Source organism: Carcharodon carcharias, chromosome 5, assembly GCF_017639515.1.
Source record: "Carcharodon carcharias isolate sCarCar2 chromosome 5, sCarCar2.pri, whole genome shotgun sequence".
In the NCBI taxonomy this organism is placed as follows: Eukaryota; Metazoa; Chordata; class Chondrichthyes; order Lamniformes; family Lamnidae; genus Carcharodon; species Carcharodon carcharias.
In genome coordinates, this window is record NC_054471.1 from 71,932,774 (window position 1) to 71,956,484 (window position 23,711).

Sequence of the window (23,711 nt, forward strand, 5' to 3'; positions counted from 1 at the left end):
CCCCATCTAATGACTTACTATTGCCTTTTCTAATTCTATCAAACTCCCCAAGTATTCTAACTACTTTGATGCCACTCTTTGATACATCCTCCTTATCAGTTAATACTTCTCTACTTCCCACTGCCAGTTTTTCTCTTCTCCACTCTGAATTTCCCCTCAAGTTTCCATTCCCCTGCCAATCTAGTTTAAACCCGCCCCAACAGCACAAGCAAATGTCCCTGCAAGGACATTAATCCCAGTCCTATTAAGGTGTAAACCATCCTTCTTGTACAGGTCCCACCTACCCCAGAACCAGTCCCAATGCCACAGAAATCTAAAGCCCTCCCTCGGGAGATTCCTGCACTGCCCTGCCTGTTTCTCTTATCTACTCTGGCAGCCACCCATTTCCTTTCTGCCTGTGTATTTCTTAACTGCAGTATGACCACCTCTCTAAACGTGTTACTCACATAATCCTCAGCCTTGCAGATGCACCACAGTGAGACCGACAGCTGCTCAAGTTCTGCAACCTAGAGCTCAAGTTTCTGCAGCTCATGGCATTCCTGCAGATGTAGTCATCGAGGGAACTTTGTGCCTGCATGACTTCGCACATCCCACAGGATGCACATACCACTTGGCTGAGCTACACTGGCATACCTTAAACTTTATATAAAGTGCTTACTCATCTGTCACTCACCAATCGTCTCCTCTCCCTCGCACACCTCTTTATGAAGTCTCACTACTCTCTCCCTCTCATGATCTTTTATCTCTTGGCTCCTCTCTAGTTCCCTATGACATCACACTTGGTTTTTTCCAAATCTGGTCGATCCACTGAGGCCCACCACCAGCACCACAGTTAGCTCCTTTTGAATTCTCAGTCCCTCTAACGCTCCATTTGAACTTCCGGCTTCTCTTGCGCTCTTTTTGAACTCCCATGCTCTTTTATTATGTGCTAATTAATTTATTATTTTTCTTAATTTATTTCTAATTAACAAAACCTACTACTCAGGATAAGGTTACTACTACTTATAAACTCTAATGATACTAATAAAACTTTACAATTACAAATAACTGATCAATTTGAAAGCCAAACATGCAAAGTCAATGGATACTCACCATTCAATCACCTACCTGCTCCCATGATGTCACACCTTGATTTTTGTTCTGGAATGTTAGAGGTCAGCCCTCGCTGTTCTCGCTGACTCTCGGAGTGAACTCCCATGCTCTCCCTCTCCGCACTTTTAGCCCCCTCTCACCGACTCTCAAAGGTCATAGAGATAAATAAGTACGATCAAAAGCCATTACAGAGACATGGCCACAGGATGGGATAGATTCGAATCTGAACATTGAAGGGTATGAGACTTTCAGGAAGGATAGGAAGTTAGGGAAAGGTGGAGCGGCAGCTCTGTTAGTTAAAGATGACATTGACACAACAGAAAGGGATGGCTTAAGTTCAAGATATCAGGATATAGAAGCAGCTTGGGTAGAGATGAAGAATGATAAAGGCAAGAAGTCGCTTCTGGAAGTGGTGTACAGGTCCTCTAACAGTAATCACGCACTAGGACTGGGTATCAAAGAAGAAACAGTAGAAGCTTGTCAGAAAGGTATGGCAATTATCATGGGGTTTTAATCTACATATAGACTGAAACAATCAGATGGGCAAAGGAAGCATAGACAGCATTCATAGAATGGTTTTGGGGTAACTTCTTAGGTCAGTACACTCTGGAGCCAACCAGGGAGCAGGCTACACTGGACTTGGTATTGTGCAATGAGATAGGATGAATTAATGACCTAATAGTGAAGGCACCACTAGGTAGCAGTGATCATCATATGATTGAATTTTACATTCAGTTTGAGGGAGAGAAGACTGGGCCTATTACTACTATTTTAAACTTAAATAAAGGCAATTACAAGGGCATGAAAGCAGAGCTAGCGAATGTGAACTGGCAATTTAGGTTAAGAGAAAGGTCAATAGAGATCCAGCAGTAGACACTTAAGGGGATATTTCAGAATACACAGAATAGATACATTCCAACAAGAAAGGAAAGCTCCAAGGGGAGGATTGACCATCTGTGGTTAACTAAAAAAGTTAAAGATAGTAGCAAACTTAAAGAAAAAGCATATAATTGTGCAAAGATGGGTGGCAGGTCAGAAGATTGGATAGAATATAAAAAACAGCAAAGAATGGCTAAAAGATTAATAAGGAGGGAAAAATTAGAGTACGAGAAAAAGCTAGAAATGTAGAGACAGACAGTAAGAGTTTCTATAGAGAAAAGAGTTAACAAAGTGAGCATCGGTCCTATAGAAAGCAAGTCTGGGGAATTATTAATGGAAAATAAGGAGATGGTAGATAAATTGAATGAATTTTGCATCAGTCTTCACTATTGAAGATACAAGTAAAATAGCCGTAAATCAGGAATTGGGAGGAATGGAGGAACTCTCACCAGGGAAGTGGTACTTAGCAAATTTTTGGATCTGTGGGTTGATAAGTCCCTGGGTCCTGGATTTCATTCTAGAGTCTTAAAAGAAGTGACTAGTGAAATAGTTGATGCATTGGTTTTAATTTTCCAAAATTCCCTAGATTCTAGGAAGGTTCCTTTTGATTGGGAAATAGTTAATGCAACTCCTCCATTCAAAAAAGGAGGGAGACAAAAAGCTTAACATCTGCCATAGAGAAGACATTAGAAGTTATTATTAAAGACGTTATAACAGGGCACTTAGATAAATTCAAGATAATCAGGCAGAGTCAACATGGCTTTGTGAAAGGAATATCATGTTTAACCAATTTATTGGAGTTCCTTGAAGAAGTAACAGGTGCTGCGCATAATGGGGGACCAGTGGGTGAACTGTACTTAGATTTTCATAAGGTATTTGATAGGTGCCTCATCAAAGGTTATTGCGAAAAATAAAAGCTCATGGTATAGCGGTAACATATTGGCATGGATAGAAGATTGGCTGGCTAACAGGAAACAGAAATTAGGCATAAATGGCTCATTTTCTAGTTGGCAGGATGTGATGAGTGGTGTGCTACAGAGATCAGTGCTGAGGCCTGAACTGTTTACAAACTATATAAGTGATTTGGAAGAAGGGACCGATGGTATAGTTGTTAAATTTGCTGATGTCACAAAGGTTGGTAGGAAAGTAAGTTACAAAGAGGACACGAGGAGGCTACAAAAGAATATAGATAGGTTAGGTGAGTGGGAAAACATCTGGTAAATGGAGTATAATGTAAGACAATATGAGGTTGTCCATTTCGGCAGGACGAACAAAAAAGGGGCATATTATCTAAATAGTGAAAGATTGCAGAGCTCTGAGATGCAAAGGGATCTGGGTGTTGCGAAAGGTTAGTATGCAGGTGCAGCAAATAATTAGCAAAGCTAATAGAATGTTATCATTTATTGTGAGGGGAATTGATTACAAAAGTAGGGAGGTTATGCTTCAGTTATACAGGGCACTGGTGAGTCCACATCTGAAGTGTTGTGTACAATATTGATCTCCTTATTTAAGGAAAGATGTAAATGCATTAGAAGCAGTTCAGAAAAGGTTTATTAGATTAATACCTGGAATGGGTGGATTATCTTATAAGGAAGGACTGGACATGCTAGGCTTGTATATGTTGGAGTTAAGAAGAGTATTCTTCATGACAGGTAACTTGATTAAAACATAAAAGATCCTGAGGGGGCTTGACAGGGTGAAAATGGAAAGAATATTTCCTCTTGTAGGAGAACTCAGAGGTCTGTTTCAAAATAAGAAATTGCCCTTTTAGGACAGAAATGAGAAAAAAATTCTCTCTCAGAGGTCTCTGAGATTTTGGAATTCTCTTCCTCAAAAGGTGGTTGAGGCAAAGTCCTTGAATATCTTTAAGGCAGAGGTAGATAGATTCTTGATAAGCAAGGGGGTGAAAGGTTATAAGGGGTAAGCAGGAATATGAGGTCAAAATCAGATTAGCCATGATCTTATTATATGGCAGAGCAGGCTTGAGGGGCCGACTGGCCCACTCCTGCTAATTCATATGTACTATCTTCAGGAGACAGATTTTCAAATAAAGAGGTATAATTCAGCAACTGAAAAAGACATGCAAAATGCACAAATGCTCATCTTTAGATCATGGGGGGAATTTCCCCACTCCTCCATTCCTCATCCCAGGTGTGTTTGATGTAGGGAGAGCACGTAAAATAGGACAGGCAGCTAGCCTGCTGACTTCTGCCCACCCCAAAGCTGTCCCCATTATACAGTGGGTGAAAAATAAGCCCACCTGCTGTTAGGCCTATTAAGGTCCTTAACTAGCCAATCAAGGGCCTAATTCTGCCTCCGCTGCCATAATATAGTGGGCTGATGAAAGAGGACAGATTGCTTTTTCACCATCTGAGGTAAAAAGACAGGATGAAGTGGCTTCGGGGCTACCTCATTTGGGGGAGGGATGTGCTTTGTGCATATCATGGGCATATACCCATTGATCCTCTTCCCCCTTTGTGCCTCCTTCCCTGACCTCCAAAACCCAAGACCCCAAACCCTCACCACCCCTTCCAGAGTCCCCAATGCCCCCCTGCCCATAAAGCTTTGACTTACCTTAGTCTGACTTCCACGACACATTCCCAGTGACTCTCCTGTAGCTCCAGCAGCTGCTAATACTTGCTTCTGGTGCTGCTGGGACTACTGAGCCCTGACCAATCTGACTGGCCGGCAGCTCTTGTGGCAGGACTTCCTTTTCCTGAGGGGCAGAAGTTCCACACTGACCTCATTAAGACCACCAGTATATTATCACTGCAGGGCAGTCTGACTTTTCTACCAGGGGAAATGAGCAGTAAAACCCATAAAATCCAGCCCCATGAGTATTAGATTTCTAGAAAAAGTGAATCACAATTTTAGACCATCCCTAAACTAATTAATTAAACTACAGTAAATGAGTCCAGCCTATCAATAATATTAAATCTAGGTGATCTTAAAACAAACCATATTATTCCAGTGTGCACATATTTGGTAACTCCCTGGCCCAAACTTGTATATCTCCTAAACAAAAACAGAATTACCTGGAAAAACTCAGCAGGTCTGGCAGCATCGGCGGAGAAGAAAAGAGTTGACGTTTCGAGTCCTTATGACCCTTCGACAGAACTTGAGTTCGAGTCCAAGAAAGAGTTGAAATATAAGCTGGTTTAAGGTGTGTGTGTGGGGGGGGGGGGGGGGGGGGGGGGGGGGGGCGGAGAGAGAGAGAGAGAGAAGTGGAGGGGGGGTGTGGTTGTAGGGACAAACAAGCAGTGATAGAAGCAGATCATCGAAAGATGTCAACAACAATAGAACAAAAGAACACATAGGTGTTAAAGTTGGTGATATTATCTAAACGAATGTGCTAATTAAGAATGGATGGTAGGGCACTCAAGGTATAGCTCTAGTGGGGGTGGGGAGAGCATAAAAGATTTTAAAATATTTAAAAATAATGGAAATAGGTGGGAAAAGAAAAATCTATTAACTTATTGGAAAAAAAAGGAAGGGGGAAACAGAAAGGGGGTGGGGATGGGGGAGGGAGCTCACAACCTAAAGTTGTTGAATTCAATATTCAGTCTGGAAGGCTGTAAAGTGCCTAGTCGGAAGATGAGGTGTTGTTCCTCCAGTTTGCGTTGGGCTTCACTGGAACAATGCAGCAAGCCAAGGACAGACATGTGGGCAAGAGAGCAGGGTGGAGTGTTAAAATGGCAAGCGACAGGGAGGTTTGGGTCATTCTTGCGGACAGACCGCAGGTGTTCTGCAAAGCGGTCGCCCAGTTTACATTTGGTCTCTCCAATGTAGAGGAGACCGCATTGGGAGCAACGAATGCAGTAGACTAAGTTGGGGGAAATGCAAGTGAAATGCTGCTTCACTTGAAAGGAGTGTTTGGGCCCTTGGACGGTGAGGAGAGAGGAAGTGAAGGGGCAGGTGTTGCACCTTTTGCGTGGGCATGGGGTGGTGCCATAGGAGGGGGTTGAGGAGTAGGGGGTGATGGAGGAGTGGACCAGGGTGTCCCGGAGGGAGCGATCCCTACGGAATGCCGATAGTGGGGGTGAAGGGAAGATGTGTTTGGTGGTGGCATCATGCTGGAGTTATATCTCCTACTTGGCTGGTTACAGCATTTTCCCTTGCTCCACTGGCATCAATTACAGGCATACCTTCAAAGAAACTAGAATATAGAAAATGTCTAGAATCCAATTTGGATTGGATTAGGAATAAGTGCCTCATTAAGTACACTCAACCAGTACTCGCTTCTCCCAGTTTTTGTGTTTCCCAATTGGATGTCACCCTCACTGTGCCATTTCCCAATATGCCTGCAACTGACAACACCTTAGTGCAAGGGGAGTCCAGGAAAAGGTGGTGGGGTAACTCTCTGTTAATTAAGTATTACATTAGTTCAATACTGAGAGAATACTTAGCTGGAAAAAGCAAGATGTCGAATCTGGTAGCTCTGAAGAAGGGTCATATGGATTCGAGTCGTCGATTCTGTTTCTCTCTCCACAGATGCTATCAGACCTGGTGAATTTTTCCAGCATTTTCTGTTTTTGTTTCAGATTTCCAGCATCTGCAGTATTTTGCTTTTATCAAGGTGTAGAATCAGTTTGGGTAGAGGTAAGAAATAGTAAACCTAAGAGGTCACTTGTAGGAGTACTTTATAGGCCTCCTAACAGTAGTTACACTGTAGGACAGAACATGCAGGAAGAAATAGATGGGGTGTATACGAAAGGTACCACAATAAACATTGATGACTTTAATCTACATGTAGATTGGGAAAATCAGATTGGCAAAGGTAGCCTGCAAAATTAATTCATAGACTCTGAAGAAGAATCATACGGACTCAAAACGTCAACTCTGTTTCTCTCTCCACAGATGCTGCCAGACCTGCTGAGTTTTTCCAGCATTTTGTATTTTATTTCATTCTCTCCTAGCTACCTCTATTTGGGTCATGGACCCACACTTCTCCATTTCAAGATGAACATGAAATCCTATCATGATGTAATCATTGTCACCTAGAGGTACTTTACCATGGGGTTATTGATTAACCCTGTCTCATTGCACATTACCAGATCTAGCTCTCTGGCTGGCTCTAAAACATAATGCTCTAAGAAATTGTCCCGAAAAGTCTCTATGATAAAAACAAAATACCGCAGATGCTGGAAATTTTAAATAAGAACAGAAAATGCTGGAAACCTCATTTCAAATTTCCAGCATCTGCAGTATTTTGCTTTTAACATAAGAGAGCATGATGGCACAGTTGGCTAAGGTGAACTTGGAAGCTAGGTTAAAAGGTAGCACGATAGAGTTGCACTGGCAGACTTTTAAGGAGGTATTTAATAATGCTCAGAAAAGATTTATCCCAGTGAGAAAGAAAGGCTCTTTGAGAAGGAAGCATCATCCGTGGCTAAGTAAGTAAGTGAAGGATAGTATTAAACTGAAAGAAACACTGTACAAATCTGCAAAGATTAGTGGTAGATCAGAGGATTGGACAGATTAAGAACCAGGAAAGCATGACTATACAGATAATAAAGAGGCAGAAAACAGAGTATGAGAGAAGGCTAGTTAGTAATATAAAAACAGATAGTAAAAGTTTTTACAAGTATTTGAATAGGAAAAGAGTAACTAAAGCTAGAGTTGGACCCTAGAGAGAGTGCCTGGGAATTGATAATGGAAAACAAAGAAATGATGGAGATGTTGAACAGATATTTTGTGTCTGTCATCATGGTAGAGGACTTAGAAAGCTTCTCAAAGATTGCTGAAAAACACATGGTGTCAAAGCTTTTTGTCTTGCACTTATCAGGATGATTCACAAGTGATGAGTGCAAGATAAAAAGTTTGTCTTTTTACATCAATGCTCAAGTTCTGTACTACCAAACAACTATTTTCCAAAGATTCTTAAAAATCAAGAGGTGATAGGGAGGGACAAACTTAATACACTGACCATCACCAGGGCAAGCAAGGGCGCTTGGAAAACTATTAGACCTAAAGGTTGACAAGTCCCCAGGGTTGGATGGCCTGCATCCTATGGTCTTAAAAGAAGTGGCAGCACAGATAGCAAAAGCATTGGTTATGATCTTAAAACTATTTTAGATTCTGGAAAAGTTCCAGCAGATTGGAAAATAGCTAATGTAACACCTTTATTTGAAAAAGGAGGGAGGCAGAAAGCAGGAAACTATAGATCAGTTAGCAAAACATCTGTCATACAGAAAGTGTTAGAAGCCATTATTAAGGAGGTTATAGCAGGATACAGTAAAATCCCACCTTTCCTGACTTCTTTGTTTGCGTATTCACTGACCTACACTAAAGCCTTTGTACATCAGATCATCTGTTGCGTGAGCAATTGTTCGCTTATCCATGTTTTCTTTCCCCTCCCTCATTAAAGACACTTTATTCTAAATGAAATTTATTCCATTTTATTAATTCTATTCTGGGTGGATGTGGCCATGGTCAGTGGTTGGTGCCAAAGAGAAGCAGAGACCTCAGCACGTTTTAATGGGGAGCTGGTGTCCAAGTCTCTGGAAGCAGATTCCTTCCATTAATTATGGCCGTGGACATTTAATTCTCTTTTTTAAGCAGCTTTCCAACAGGACTGAGAAGTGGTGCCTGGGATGGTTGTAGCAGAAGTGCAGTCCATACTGAGAGATTAACTTAGAAATGTCCGAATCTCTCACTCCAAAGCTGCAATAACGGCTCTGTTCAATTTTGAAATGTTCATCGATTTATTTATCTTTTTATGTAAATGCATCAACACCTGATTCAATAAAATTTGGCAATGAGAGGAGGGACAATGCACAATAGCCAGAGTCAAAGAGAATGCTACTTTGTCATTTTTTAAATGAAAATATTTTGCAATTATTTGTTTTTAAGTTTTATGCTTGTCTACTGGTGATAATCATGTTTTTCTTAAATGAGGATTGTCTCTTTTTAAAATTTTCAATATATGTCTTAGATGTTAAAAGAGCAAATGAGTCTGTAGTTGGGTTCTTTTGTTGCAACATTGAGTTCAGAGGCTTCCCCGTTTGTCACATACCACAATTTGCTGTACAGTAACTGCACAAACCAAAGCAGTCATTGCACTGTTGACTCTCTTGGAAAGCACATTCGTCGTTCGCGATTTTGCCATTTGCGAGGTTTCATGGGAACTTAACTGCCCCCAGCAAATGATCAGGACTTTACTGTACTTAGATAATCACGATTTGATCAGGCAGAGCCAACATGGCTTTTTGAAAGGGAAATAGTGTTTAACTAATCTATGAAGTTTTTGATGAAGGAACATTCAGGGTAGATAAAGTGGAACCAGTAGATGTGGTACACTTGGATTTCCAAAAGGTATTTGATAGGGTTCTAAATTAAAGGGATATAGACAGGTTAAGCAAGTGGGCAAAAATTTGGCAAATGGAGTATAACATATTGAACAAGTGAACATGTTCACTTTGGCAGGGAGAATAGGAAGAATTTGTTAGGAAATAGAAACAGTTCAAGTAAGTTATATTTGTATTTGTGGGTGTTAGGAATGAGTTTTAGCTTTAAAATTTAAGCTTGATTTGTTTTTCTGTATTTGTGAGTTAAGAAAGGTCAAATTGAGTTTTAGTTTCACTTTAAAAAGGTGCCTGCATTTCTAATGAGATTTTTTTATGACTGTTGCAGCTAGGTTAAACAAACAAGAGTAGAAGAATTGGGCTGTTGCCTAGCAACAGGGGTGCAGACAAGGGTATAAGATAGAGCTGACTAAAGTGAACTGGGAAAATAGGTTAAGGGGTAGGTGCCCTGCAGTGGCAGACGTTTAAGGAGATATTTCATAATGTTCAGCAAACTACATTCCAGTTAGAAAGAAAGACACCAGGAGAAATTAGAGTACGAGAGAAAGCTAGGTAGAAATATAAAATCTGATGGTAAGAGTTTCTACAAGTGTTTAAAAAGGGCAAGGGTAACTAAAGTGAGTGGCATCCTCTAGCGGGTGAGTCCAAGGAATAGTGGAAGCATTGAATGTCTTTACTATGGAAGACACAAATAACATCCTAAAACTACTTGTAAATCAAGAGGTGATGGGAGGGAGGAACTTATAGTCACCAGGGAAAGGGTACTGACAAAACTATTAGAACTAAAGGCTGACAAGTCACCATACCAGGTGGCCTTCATCTTAGGGTCCTAAAATGCGGAAATAGTAGATGAAGCAAAATACTCCAGATGCTGGAAATCTGAAATAAAAACAGAAAATGTTGGAAAAACTCAGCATGTCTGGCAGCATCTGTGGAGAGAGAAACAGAGTTAACATTTCAAGTCCATATGACTCTTTTTCAGAGCTAAAGTAGAAATGTGATAGATTTTATACTGTTTAAGAGGGGGATGGAGCAAAATAGAAGGTCAGGGATAGATGGAGGCTGAGGAGAGATTGACAAAGAAGGCAAAGGGAGTGTTAATAGTAGTGTGAAAGACTAAAGAAGGTGCTAACAGTGGCATATAGGTAAGATAGCAGCATCCATTAATAGCAGCACAAGGGTCAGCGCTCCATAAAGCACAACATAGAAACGATTGACAGATGAGGTGCTGTTCCTCCAGTTTGCATTGGGCTTCACTGGAACATTGCAACAAGTGACAGGAAGGTCTGGGTCATGTTTGTGGACTGAGCAAAGGTGTTCCGCAAAGTAGTCATCCAGTCTGTGTTTAGTCTCCCCAGTGTAGAGGAAACCATATTGGGAGCAGCGAATACAGTAGACCAAATTGAAGGGGATGCAAGTGAGGTGCTGCTTCATCTGAAAGGAATGTTTGGGGCTAATAAGTGAGAAAGTAGATGCATTGGTTGTAATTTTCCAAAATTCCCTCAATTCTGGAAAGGTCCCATTGGATTGAAAAATTGTAAATGTAACTCAGTTATTCAAGAAAGGAGGGCGACAGAAAGCGGGCAACTACAGGCCAGTTAGCCTAACATTTCTCATAAGGAAAATGCTAGAATCTATTATCAAGGAGATTATAGCAGGGCACTTAGAAAGTCTTAATGCAATTAGGCAAAGTCAATGTGGTTTTGTGAAAGAGGAATCATGTTTGACTAATTTATTAGAGTTTTTTGAGCAAGTAACAATTAATGTGGATAAAGGGGAACCTCTAGGTGTGTTGTACTTGGATTTCCAAAAGGCATTTGATGAGGTGCATTATTAAAAGTTACTATACAAAATAAGAGCTCATGGTGTAGGGGTAAGATATTATCATGGATAGAGGATTGGTTGACTAACAGGAAGCAAAGTGTGGGTATTAATGGGTCATTTTGGGGTTGGCAAACTGTAACCAGTGGAGTGCCACAGGGATCAGAGCTGGGGCCTCAACTATTTACAGTCTATATAAGTGACTTGGATGAAAGGCCTAAATGCATGGTTGCTAAATTTGCTGATGACACAAAGATAGTTGGAAAGTAAATTGTAAGGAAGACATAATGAGTCTCCAAAGGATTTAGATAGGTCAGTGAATGAATGGGCAAAACATTTGGCAGATGGAGCACAGTGTGGGAAAATGTGAACTCATCCACTTTAGCAGGAAGAATAGAACAACAGTATATTATTTAAATGGAGAAAGACTGCAAAAGCACTACAGTACAGGGGGATATAGGTGTCCTGGTTCATGAATAACAAAAAGTTAGTATGCAGGTACAGCAGGTAATTAGGAAGGCAAATGGAATGTTGTCTTTTATTTTAGGGGATTGGAATATATAAGTGGGGAAATTTGGTCTCCTTACTTGAGAAAATATATAATAGCAATAGAAGCAGTTCAGAGAAGGTTCACTCACCTGACTCCTGGGATTAAGGGATTATTTTATGAGGAAAGGTTGGATAGTTCGGGCCTATATCCATAGGAGTTTAGAAGACTAAGGGGTGATTTTATTGAAACATATAAGATCTGAGGGGAATTGACAGGGTGGATGCTGTGGGAGAGTCTAGAACTAGGGACACAGTTTAAAAATAACTGTTCTCCCATTTAAGATGGAGATTAAGGGAATTTTTTTCTTTCAGAGGGTCATTGGTCTTTGGAATTCTCTTCCCCAGAGAGCATTGGAGGCAGGGTCATTGAATATTTCTAAGGCTGAGTTAGATAAGTCGTTGCTTGACAAGAGAGTCAAAAGCTATGGAAGTAGGCAGGAAAGTGGAGTTTAGGCCACAATCAGATCAGCCATGATCTTATCAAATGGCAGAGCAGGGTCAATAGACCGAATGGCCTACTCCTGCTCATAATTTGTATGTTCGTATGTAAGCTACTCCTAGATTTACCCACTTACTTAAATTCATTATGTTTACCCCAGGGTCCACTATTTTCCAAGAGAGTCAAGATAACTTAGGGGAACACTTTTTGCTAATTTTGCTGGCACCGTTGAAGGAGAATACCCATACAGAAACAGAAATTAAATAAAACTATTGCAGACCGCCTAAATATTACTACATTCAGTAATATAACTGCTGTATGAGCAAAAACAAGATGGGGATGAACGTTCCCTATTAATTGCCAATCAAATCTCTAAGTATGAAAATCCTGCATAAGATTTAAATGATAAATACATTGTAATCAATCTGGCAGAAAACACTTTAGAAAAAAATGCAGATGTTTTGAAAGTTTCCAAAGCAAAAAAAAGACACTAAGCTCAGATAAAACTTGCACCGAAAACTGCTTCACAGAGAACCTGTTTCTCGGGTGCTACTTGGACTAATAAGGCTCTAATAAGGAAGGCAGGAAGTGTATACCTTTCTCCATGCCTGAAGTAGACATTAGGCCTTTTGCAAATGCAAATATGGGGCCAAATGCAGGTTTGAGGCACTGAAGCAGCCAGTGCCGCCTATCAAATCTTTATTGGGATAACAAAAAATAATTTAGCCATTAAGAAATCCAAAATCAAATCTACTGGTGATATATATGGCAAAACTCATATTACTATCAAATAACTTCCAACAGAATTTTGCATTAGCAAAATACTGCAGATGCTGGAAATCTAAAATAAAAACAGTAATGCTGGAAATACTCAGCAAGTCTGGCAGCATCTATGGTAAGAGAAACAGTTATCATTTCAGATCTATAACCTTACACCAAAATTTTGGAATGATCTCTACAACTTGGAGGTCAAATTACTGAACTCAACAGTTGCATTTTTTCAAAAACTATTCCACAATAAACGTGATATTAAAAAAAAACTTGGAAAACCATACTAAAGAACTTAATAGCTCGATGCTTCATTTAAACCAACATACCCTTGAAGACTCTGGACTTGACAATGGAGAGAATTCAAAGGGCTCATTTTCATTGTCAGAAGAATCATTCATGTATCTATGCGAAAACTTGCGTTTTAAAGCATCAGCAATCAGTGCTGCTGGATCAGACACAGATGCTTTTATTGCTGGCTTCTTCCCCATGGGTGTTCCTCCAGGTGACCTTTGAAAATAAGAATGTTATTAAACAATGCTAAATCCATGAAAAATGTTCCCATACCTTTTGTTTAAAAGAGAGAAATTTACCTCGCCACTACTCTTAATTTGACATTCTGCATGTCCTTCAAGACATCCATCATGCTGAAGGGCTCTAAGAATTTTTCATTTAGCTTTGGTTTGATGGTCACATGACTAGAATTCCTTCTCATAGCTTGGCATTCTCTGACAAGATCTCCAGCAGATGCAGCACTGTTCTCAGTAGTTGACATTGGTGGAGGTGGTGGTGGTGGAGGAGGTGGAGCAGTTGTCAATGGATCACACAAAGCACCAAGTGGTGTGGATGTTAATTTTGGAGGAGGAACGGAGGCAGCAGGAGTACCTACAATGGGAAAGCCATTTAGTCCTAATTGTATCAAATTTAGCAGCAGTTTATTTTAAACGAATAATGTTTAAATGTTGAAATACAATTCATAATGAGATTATTGCGATCAATTAGCTACTTAAAAAAAATTAAAATGAAATATAAAACATACACAGTAGATAGCTAGATTCAGTACAGATTTCTGAACTATAATGACTGGATCCAAATTTTAACATAAAAACAAAAAACTACAGATGCTGGAAATCCAAAACAAAAACAGAACTACCTGGAAAAACTCAGCAGGTCTGGCAGCATCGGTGGAGAAGAAAAGAGTTGACGTTTCGAGTCCTTATGACCCTTCAACAGAACTGCCAAATTTTAACATGTTCTTTATTGAGGTTGATGGGATGAGTTAATTCTACACATCAGCCATTTTCTATTCATCCATCTGCTCCAATATGAAAAACAGGAACGTCTGTTTTTCTCAACTTGCTAAAACTGCAGGAATGTGCAGCTTTGAAAGATACATTTTCTGAAAATCTTATTTTTTTAATGGGTTTTTAATTATTTTTTCCCTATTTTGCAAAAGAGAGAACAGTTTTTCCCTATTTTGCAAAAGAGAGATAGAATACAATGGGCTGCTCAGCCTGTTCCACTTTAGGACTGATGTCAGTGTAGTGTTCAAAGTATTCTGTGTTATTCAGATGCTCCAACCCCTTTTATCATTCAGCTACATAAATAGTTCCAGCTTTTACTTCTTCCATGTCTGTGAAATTCATTCCACATGCTGATTACTCACTGTGTGAAGAACTTCCTGACCGTGGTGTTTGCCAGTTTATTGTGTATTTTATTTCTCAAAGCAATGCAGAGATGACACACTAGATTCTGTGTCTGTAATTGGAAATTTATTTTAAAATATTTCTCAAAAGCCTATAATTCAAAATGTCTACTCCATCTTTCAGCTCTTAGATTCTAGCAGCTTCTGTGATGTTTGTTTACTTTTCTGAGTCATCACAGCAGGCTTAACTAATCAAACATTCAACAGACACACTTTATCAAACACAGAATACTTTGAACACTACACTGACATCAGTCCTAAATTTGCTTTTTATTAATTTGGATCCATTCCTTTTTCTTAGCTCACATTTAACTTGAAGTAGTGCTGCAGAATTACCTTTGTACACCATTTATTACTTTAGCTACTTCTAAGAGCTCTCCTCTTAGTGAGCTGTCAAGGTTAAAAAGCTCAAGTTTCTTCAAAATGTCTTCATAGTCTGTTAGTAGTCCGGTTATTCTTCTCTGCACCACCTTCAAGATCTGAGTGTCCCTTGTGACCCAGTGACCAGGATTAAAACACAGTACTCACGATACAGTCTAACCAAAGCATTACTCTCAAAAAGGGCTTTCATATTTCATCTACTGCATACATTAAAGAAATGAATTGAACAAAAACAAAAATACCTGGAAAAACCCAGCAGGTCCGACAGCATCTGCAGAGAGGGACACAGTCGACGTTTCGAGTCCGTATGATTTGGACTCAAAACGTCGACTGTGTCCCTCTCTGCAGATGCTGTCGGACCTGCTGAGTTTTTCCAGGTATTTTTGTTTTTGTTCTAGATTTCCAGTATCCGCAGTATTTTGCTTTTATCTAAGAAATGAATTGCTTTTTCTGCTTTACACAATCTACCTTTGCAAAGTCTCCTTACCTCTGATACTCATTTTAGGTTATCATAGCCTACAGCTCCAACTGTGTACACCCCAACATGTTTCCTTTACTAACTCCTTTACTCCTCCCCCCACCCCCCCACCACTCCCTCCTCCCAAGATTTATTAAGGATTGGAACAATCTTCCATAAATCTTAATCTCCATGCCCTTTAAAGATACATTTAAGGAAAACTTAGTAAACTTTTTAAAGTAATATGACCAACAACTACATTCACTGTGCACCTCCTGTGAAAATTCCCTGGCAGAAGACTACAGGGTACCAAGTACCAAGTCAACAAAGACGTTTTGAGCACTGGTCAACAAATATTTAACATTCGCTGATTACTTCACCGGCTGTGAAGCCCTTTGGTATGCCCTGAAATCATGAAAGACACTATATAAATGCAAATTTACAATCTCAGGTCATGAAAGGCTCTATATAAATGCAAGTTTTTTTTAAATCTCAAAACTTACAGGGAGTATCCAGTGTTTGATTCTGCATTGTAACAAGCATAGCAATTTGAGACCTCAGACGAGATAACTCATCTTCAAGTTGAGAGATTTTATTCAAGGCACTTTCATTTGATGCACCAAGATTCCAAGTATTATTCCTGCTTTTTAAATGATTTACAGAAGCTGTTGGCCTGCAACATTCTTGCATTGGGCTGATCATCTGTTCAACTTTGACAGGGCGAACTTCATTCCTTGAAAAAACAAACAATTCAATCTCAACATTACACAAATCAGATTTTTAACAATTTCATTCCCAATTTTGTCTTGGATAAAATGCTCCAATTATGAATTACTCCAGAGCCTTTATTAATACTACATTGTAGTAAGTTAGACCTTATTAACACATTTTATTAAAAGAATTACTGGTTATACTGCTGTTTTCTGATTATATGGCTTACTTGCAGCTTAACTGTTGCACTAATTCAAACATAGATTAGACCTTTTTGTTAACCCTTGTTTTGTATAATTGGACATCATTTTTCTCATTTGGGCTAGGCTAGTTCCCTAATTAAGGATGGCAGATGTCCTTCCCTAAAGATGGGTTTTTACGACAATCAGCAAATGGTTTCATGGTCATCATCAGACTTTTAATTTCAGATATTTATTGAATTTATTGTGGTGGGATTCGAACCTGGGTCCTCAGAGCGTTACCCTGGGTCTCTGGAATACTAGTCCAGTGACTAGTACCACTATTCCGCCACCTCCCCTGTGTCTGTCACTTAATGCTGTGGATGAGGTTGAACCCTGTTTCAGAATGATATTGTCTATTTTGAAAGTGTGCTTTGCTAAGGCATAGAAATCAATTTAAAAATAATTTTAAAACTATTATAGGGACTTGCATATGTAAAAATAAATTCTACAAATCCATAAAAAACAGGCAACACATTCTTAGCTCTAATGAATGCCCACATATAGCAAACTGCTTGATTATTAACCTCTCAATGAATATACCTACAATATGAAAGCAAGAGTATGCATACATACCTGAACCGAGTGAAAGTTTCACCTTCATCATCAGCAATCCATGGTACATCAGCCAGAGTTGGAACCATAGGTTTATGACTATAATTACATGAGTCAGGCACTCTTAGTCCTGCCAAAAGCTATAAAAAAACAAAAGGTCATATTGATCACACTTAATTATTCATTGGATTGACACTTACAAATAAGATACATAAAGGTAACTAGAGATAGATTTCAAAAAATGTCAGTGTGTAATAAATGCACACATACTAACTGAAATCAAATTGCCAGGGGTTTGCCAAAAATAAAGACTTTAAATTAGGCACTTATCTATAAAAGCCCACTTCCTGGTAAGTGGTACGGAGACACAATCTGTCTCTGGTCAAAAAATCAGTCAGCTGCAAAGTACAGTATTTTCTAGGATGCCTATTTAGATGTGATTTTCCAAAGAAAAACTCAAAATCAAAGGCTCCCAAACCTTACATGTACTGTCCACTTTTATCTTTCAGGCCATGCAACTTGACTATCAAAAGTGCGATAAATCTTCAATTACAGCTTTGCCTATATCTTTGAGTAGCAAAGTGCACAGTAGACGGTGAGGTTTTTGACCCAGATTTTCACAAAGACTGGACCATTAAAAGTGGCAGGTAGGACCAGCATTCTGAAGTTCTGCTTCCATTTCTGACAGATCCTAATTTTGCTAGTAAGGGAAAGGTGGAGCATTACTCATATATGAGGGAAACCTGAATTCAGCAGGGTCATTTCTATTCAGTGCTGAGTTCAAACAGACCCCATTTATGCTGTAGCCTTACCCCATGGTGTGGGAGGCATGAATTTAATGAGTGGATGTAAAGGCTCTCGAAGGGTGGATAATGTCATGATGTGAGATTATTTAAATGTCCAGCCATTTAAATTTTTTTTTAAAAACAGGCTGCCTGTGTCAGTGAGAGTTCAAAAACACTGTTCTAGCAGATTGTTGTTTGGTGATATTTGCCTAAGGGATCTTTATGAATGCTTGGCTACCTTCCACAAGCTATAATTATCTCAGCAGAGGGTTTGTAAGTTCACAGTTGAATTCACAGCTCAAAGAGTTTATTAAAGGATTAGCTGTCTTTGATGTGAGGTTACAAAAATAAGCTTGTTTGATTTTTATATGGATTAACACTTGAGGAGACTTAAAAGTTTTGAATGGGCTTTCATGAATGGGAGTGCTTTTTAATATTGTGAAAGCTGTTTTAGATATTTAGATCATAATTTGTTTAATCTCAACATGGCTCTTGGGGCCTGCCCATGGTGGATACTTGGTGAGTTGGCATGGAGGATGTAAAGGCCAAAAGGTGGGTTGGCATGAGTTGGCATTAAGTTCGCATGGGAGCACGAAGGTGGCATGGGGAGTGGGTGAGAGTTGAAAGGGTATGAAGGATGAGGGTCAGAAGGCCTAAAATCTAACAAAATAGCTGGGAATAAGTCCCAGAGAACTGAGGCATGCCTTTTAACCAGCCCGCCTTGAACCTCTGCATCCCCTTTGGCTGCCTACAATCTGCGTCCTGGCGGTGGGTGGAGGTGGGGGATGTGGTAGTACTGACTCTATCCTGCACCTGTAGCAAAGGTTATAGCTTTTGAGGACCTTTCTATTGGGGTGGGACCGGTAAGCCGGGAGATTTCTCAACTCAAGCTACCCGCCTAAGGAGTGAAAATCCACTGCACAATTGTTGTGGAGATGAAGTCCAGCCTTCACATTGAGGATACCCGCCATCGTGTTGTGTGGCACCACCACCATGCTAGATGGGATTGACTTTGAACATATCTAGCAACTCATGAGGCACTGTGGGCCATCAGCAGCAGCAGAATTGTACTCAACACTATCTGTACCCTCATGGCCCAGCATATCCCCCAATCTACCATTACTATCAAGCCAGGGGATCAACCCTGGTTCAATGAAAAGTGCAGGAGGGCCTGCCAGGTGCAGCTCCAAGCATACCTAAAAACGAGGTGTCAACCTGGTGAAGCTATAACACAGGACTACTTGCTGCCAAACAGCATAAGCAGCAAGTGATAGACAGGGATAAGTGATCCCACAACCAACAGGTCAGATCAAAGCTCTGTAGTCCTGCCACATCCAGTCATGAATGGTGGTGGACTGTTAAGCAACTCACTGGAGGAGGCAGCTTCACAAATATTCCCATCCTCAATGATGGAGGAGCCCAGCACATCCGTACAAGAGGTAAGGTTGAAGCATTTGCTACAATCTTCAGCCAGAAGTGCCAAGTGGATGATCTATTTCGGCCTCCTCTGGAAGTCCCCAGCATCACAGATGCCAGTCTTCAGCCAATTTGATTCACTCCATATATCAAGAAACAACTAAAGGCATTGGATACTGCAAAGGCTTTGGGCCCTGACAATAGTACTGAAAACTTGTGCTCCAGAACTTGCCACACCCCTAGCCAAGCTGATCCAGTACAGCTACAATGCTGGCAATTACCTGGCTATGTGGAACATTTCCCAGGTATGTCCTGTACACAAAAAGGAGGAAAAATCCAACCCGGCCAAATACCGCCCCATCAATCCATCATCAGGAAAGTAATGGAAGAGGTCATCAACAGTGAAATCAAGTGGCACTTGCTTAGCAATTACCTGCTCACTAACGCCCAGTTTGGGTTCCACCAGGGCCACTCAGCTTTGGTTCAAACATGGGCAAAAGAGTTGAACTCCTGAGGTGAGGTGAGAGTGACTGCCTTTCACATCAAGGCAGCATTTGACCGATTGTGACATCAAGGAGCCCTAGCAAAACTGGAGTCAATGGGAATCAGGGGGAAAACCCTCCACTGGTTGGAGTCATACCTAGCACAAAGGAAGATGGTTGTGGTTATTGGAGGTCAGTCATCTCAGATCTAGGACATCACTGCAGGATTTCCTCAGGGTAGTGTTCTAAGCCCAGCCATTTTCAGCTGCTTCATCAATGACCTTATCCAATATCCAAGCTTGGGCTGACAAGTGGCAAGTAATGTTCGTGCCAGACAAGTGTCAGGCAATGACCATCTCCATCAAGAGAGAATCTAACCATCGCCCCTTGATGTTCAATGGCATTACCATCGCTGAATCCCCCACTATCAACATCCTGGGGGGTTACCATTGACCAGTAACTGAACTGGAATAGCCATATAGATGCTGTAGCTACAAGAGCAGGTCAGAGGCTAGGAAACCTACGATGAGTAACTCATCTCCTGACTCCTCAAAGCCTGTCCACCATTTACAAGGTACAAGTCAAGAGTGTGATGGAATGTTCCCCACTTGCATGGATGAGTGCAGCTGCCACAACGCTTAAGGTGCTTGACACCGTCCAGGACAAAGCAGCCCGCTTGATTAGCACCACATCCACAAACATTCACTCCCTTCTCCACCAATACACAGTAGCAGCAGTGTTTACCACCTACAAGATGCACTGCAGGAATTCACCAAGGCTCCTTTGACTGCATCTTCCAAACCCATGGCCACTTCCTCCTAGAAAGACAAGGGCAGCAGATAGATAGGAACACCACCACCTGGAAGTTCCCCTCCAAGTCACTCACCATCCTGACTTGGAAATGCATCACTGTTTCTTCGCTGTCGCTGGGTCAAAATCCTGGAACTCCCTTTCTAACAGCACTGTAGGTGTATCCACAACACATGGACTGCAGCAGTTCAAGAAGGCAGCTCACCACCACCTTCTCAAGGGCAACTAGGGATGGGCAATAAATGTTGGCTTGGCTAACGAAGCCCACATCCCGTGAACGAATTTTTAAAAAATGTTGTTTTAATTAAACTGTTTAGAGGAAACAGCTGAACATAATGCAGCAAAGGAGGGATAGCAGTTCAGTCCTCTGATGTGCACAGAATACTTGTGGATACCTTGTAACTCCAGGAAAATTCCACATACAGGAAATGTTTCTGGCTGCTTGTGATCAAGCTCAAAGTTTCTGAGCTTAAAATGCAACTGAGAACACTTGGTCATCTATAGGAAGCTAAACGGTTGTTAGAAAGCACACTCTAGATATAGTCATTTTGCAAACTGAGCGAATTACTAAGGAAGGAATGTGGGTGACATCCATTGGGGTAGGAAGAGGAGACAGGAGGAAGTGCGTTAATTTCAAATTGACAAACAGGTATTTAGCACCTAAGTCCTGTTACAATGACCGCAAGTTACTGGTGGTCAGCCAGAGCCGATGCCACAGCACCTTGAATGGGTGGTTGCCCAAGGGACTGAGGAAGTGAAATAAAATGACTGGTAATAAAAAGGAACAGATTGGTATATTTGCAACCACAACCAAGAAACCTAAAAGATGTGCTGTGCCCCAGGTACAACTGATGCATAAGATTTTGAAGAGGTTAGGGTAAACAGCCAGAAATCATGGCTCATGTTGATTTCAATGATATAGGAAGGGATAAATTTGTGATTCGGCAAAGGGAGTTCTAGGAATTAGGGGACAGATTCAGGAATCAAGAGCAGGATCTCAACGGTTGTATCCCTGTAATGTTGGGTCTAATGCCTGCATTAGGATAGTAACTAGTGCTGTGGCAATGAGGAAGTAAAATAACAAGACAAGGAAGAGAGTAGAGGAACAAGTGATGTAGGAACTGCAAAAAGAAGTGCAGGAAATTAACAAAACACACAAGAATGTGGGGATATTAAGAGGGTAAGATTGCTAACTAGCAAGTTTTATGTAAATAAATGTACTATAAAATTGATGATCTAGAGACACAAACAGCAACAGGTGGTTATGATTAAAATCACATTAATAGAGACAAAGTTTAGATTTGGGCAGGACTAAAGTTAAACATTTCTGATTAGAGAATATTTAGAAGGGGTAAAGTGGAAAAAAGGGTGGCAATATTAATCCATAACAACACTGGAATGCAAGGACTATATATGGGTATGGTGCTGCTAAATCTATTAAATATCAAATATCTATAGATACAAAATCTGTCTCATTCGAGTTACTCATATAGAGTTCCCTATAGAGGGTTATCATCAACAGTGAAAAGATCGAGGAAGAGCTATGTAGATCTATTAGAGAAATGTAGGTGTATTAGAGAAAAGTGTAGAAATAACAGGACCATAACAATGGGCAACTTTAATTATCAAAAGGTGTACAGGGATACACGTGGCAAAGAGTTGTAAAGGTTTGCACTGTCTCTGATTGCTTTCTAGATCACTATATTTTAATCCAACAGGAAAGGAGACAGTAAATGGTAAAATACTGCAGATCATAGAATCATACAGCACAGAAAGATGCTATTTGATCCATCTTGTCTATCCTCTTTGGTGGAGCTATTCAATTAATCCCAGATCCCTACTCTTTTCAAGTAACCTGGTAATTTTTTCTCCTTCGAGTATTTATCCACTTCTCTTTTGAATGTTACTATTCAATCTGTTTCCACCACCCTTCAAACAGTGATCACAACAACCGTGTGGAAAAAAAACATTGCTTTATGTTGCCTCTGGTTATTTTGCTATTCACCTTAAATCTGTGCCCTGTTTCCAGTGGCAGAAGGGTCAGTAACCAGTTTCTTCTTATTTGCCCTATCAAAACTATTCAAAATTTTGAACACCTCTATTAAATAACAAATGCCAAATCTGTGGGTATGGTAATTTACTGTTACGTTTTGAGCTATGAATTCAAAAGACCTGGACAGATAATACTAAGAATACTATTTCAATTTCAACCATGGGCAGTTTGAGGATTCGAATTCAGTTTTTAAAAGCCTGAAAATAAAAAACTTGAACCACCACTGCAATTCCGGAATTGCCACTAAAAACCCAACTGGTTACTATTGTCCTTTAAAGAAGGAAAGCTGCCATCCTTACTTGTTCTGGCCTACATGAAACTCTAGTCCTGCAACATGCTTAACTACCCTCTGAGATGGCCTAGCAGACCACTCAATTGTATCAATTGCATATTGCTGAAAAAAGACGTTTTATCAAATCTTTTTATCTTACGCTCAACAGGACCATTGCAAGAATGCAAATGTCAGAGAAAGCAACAACATTATACTGTATGAGTAGAGTGTGCTGATTGGTTGGCAAATAGACTCTGATTGGTAGAGGTGTTGGCATGGAGAATGCACCAGTTAATGGTGACTGACAGTTAACTGCCAAGCATTGTTTGAAATTTAAACCAGGCAGCTTGGTCAAGGCATTGCCCTGAGGAATGAACCAGCAAATAGCTTTCACTTATTTTGTTTAGCTGGAACAGATTTTTTTCAGCAGTACCCAAGTTCTATACTATCAAACGACTAATTTTATCAATTGCCTGCTGCAGTTCAAAAAGAAGGCTCACCACCACTTTCTCAGGGCAACTAGGATAGGCAATAAAAATCTGTCTTGCCAGCAACACTTAATTCTTATAAATAAAAATAAATGGAAGACCTATAGATCTGATGTGGAAATTGTGAGAATATAGCTAAACTCTGAAGTTACTGAAATCAATGATTAGAGAGTCACAGGTGCATAAGGTCATCGAGCTGAAACATTAACTCTGCTTCTCTTCACATATGCTGCCAGACCTGGTGAGTGTTTCCAGCATTTTCTGATTTCATTATAAGCCGTCATTCCTGTGAGGTGGGAAGGTTCCCAAACCTAAAAACGAAAATGAGGCCCTAGAACTAAGAATAATCTAGGTCATAGCATGCAAGTTCATCACTTACCCAGCACTCCTATAATGTCCCATGTTAAATCAAGGTCACTGTGCCAGTTTTGGGTGCACTACTTCAATGAGGATATTAACATCATGAGAGAAATACAGAAGAGATTTACCAGGATGCTATCAGGGAT

At 40.3% G+C, this 23,711-nt stretch overlaps 2 protein-coding genes across 4 annotated transcripts in view; one reads left to right on the forward strand and one right to left on the reverse strand.

Annotated features, from left to right (window-relative positions):
* The window catches only part of mtfr2 (mitochondrial fission regulator 2), a 50,599-nt gene that overhangs the window by 3,920 nt on the left and 22,968 nt on the right, over positions 1 to 23,711 (reverse strand). For all 3 annotated transcript variants that reach the window (XM_041187308.1, XM_041187309.1, XM_041187311.1), the window contains exons 4-7: positions 16,922 to 17,040; positions 15,899 to 16,128; positions 13,446 to 13,737; positions 13,182 to 13,362 (exon numbers count right to left, since the gene is read on the reverse strand). In XM_041187308.1, coding sequence (XP_041043242.1) covers positions 13,182 to 13,362; positions 13,446 to 13,737; positions 15,899 to 16,128; positions 16,922 to 17,040 — 822 coding nt within the window. The remainder of the gene's footprint in view (positions 1 to 13,181; positions 13,363 to 13,445; positions 13,738 to 15,898; positions 16,129 to 16,921; positions 17,041 to 23,711) is intronic.
* armc1l (armadillo repeat containing 1, like) overlaps positions 17,444 to 23,711 on the forward strand; it is a 69,369-nt gene continuing 63,101 nt past the window's right edge. Inside the window, exon 1 of the mRNA XM_041187314.1 lies at positions 17,444 to 17,547. The gene's annotated coding sequence lies outside the window, so the exon portion shown is untranslated. The remainder of the gene's footprint in view (positions 17,548 to 23,711) is intronic.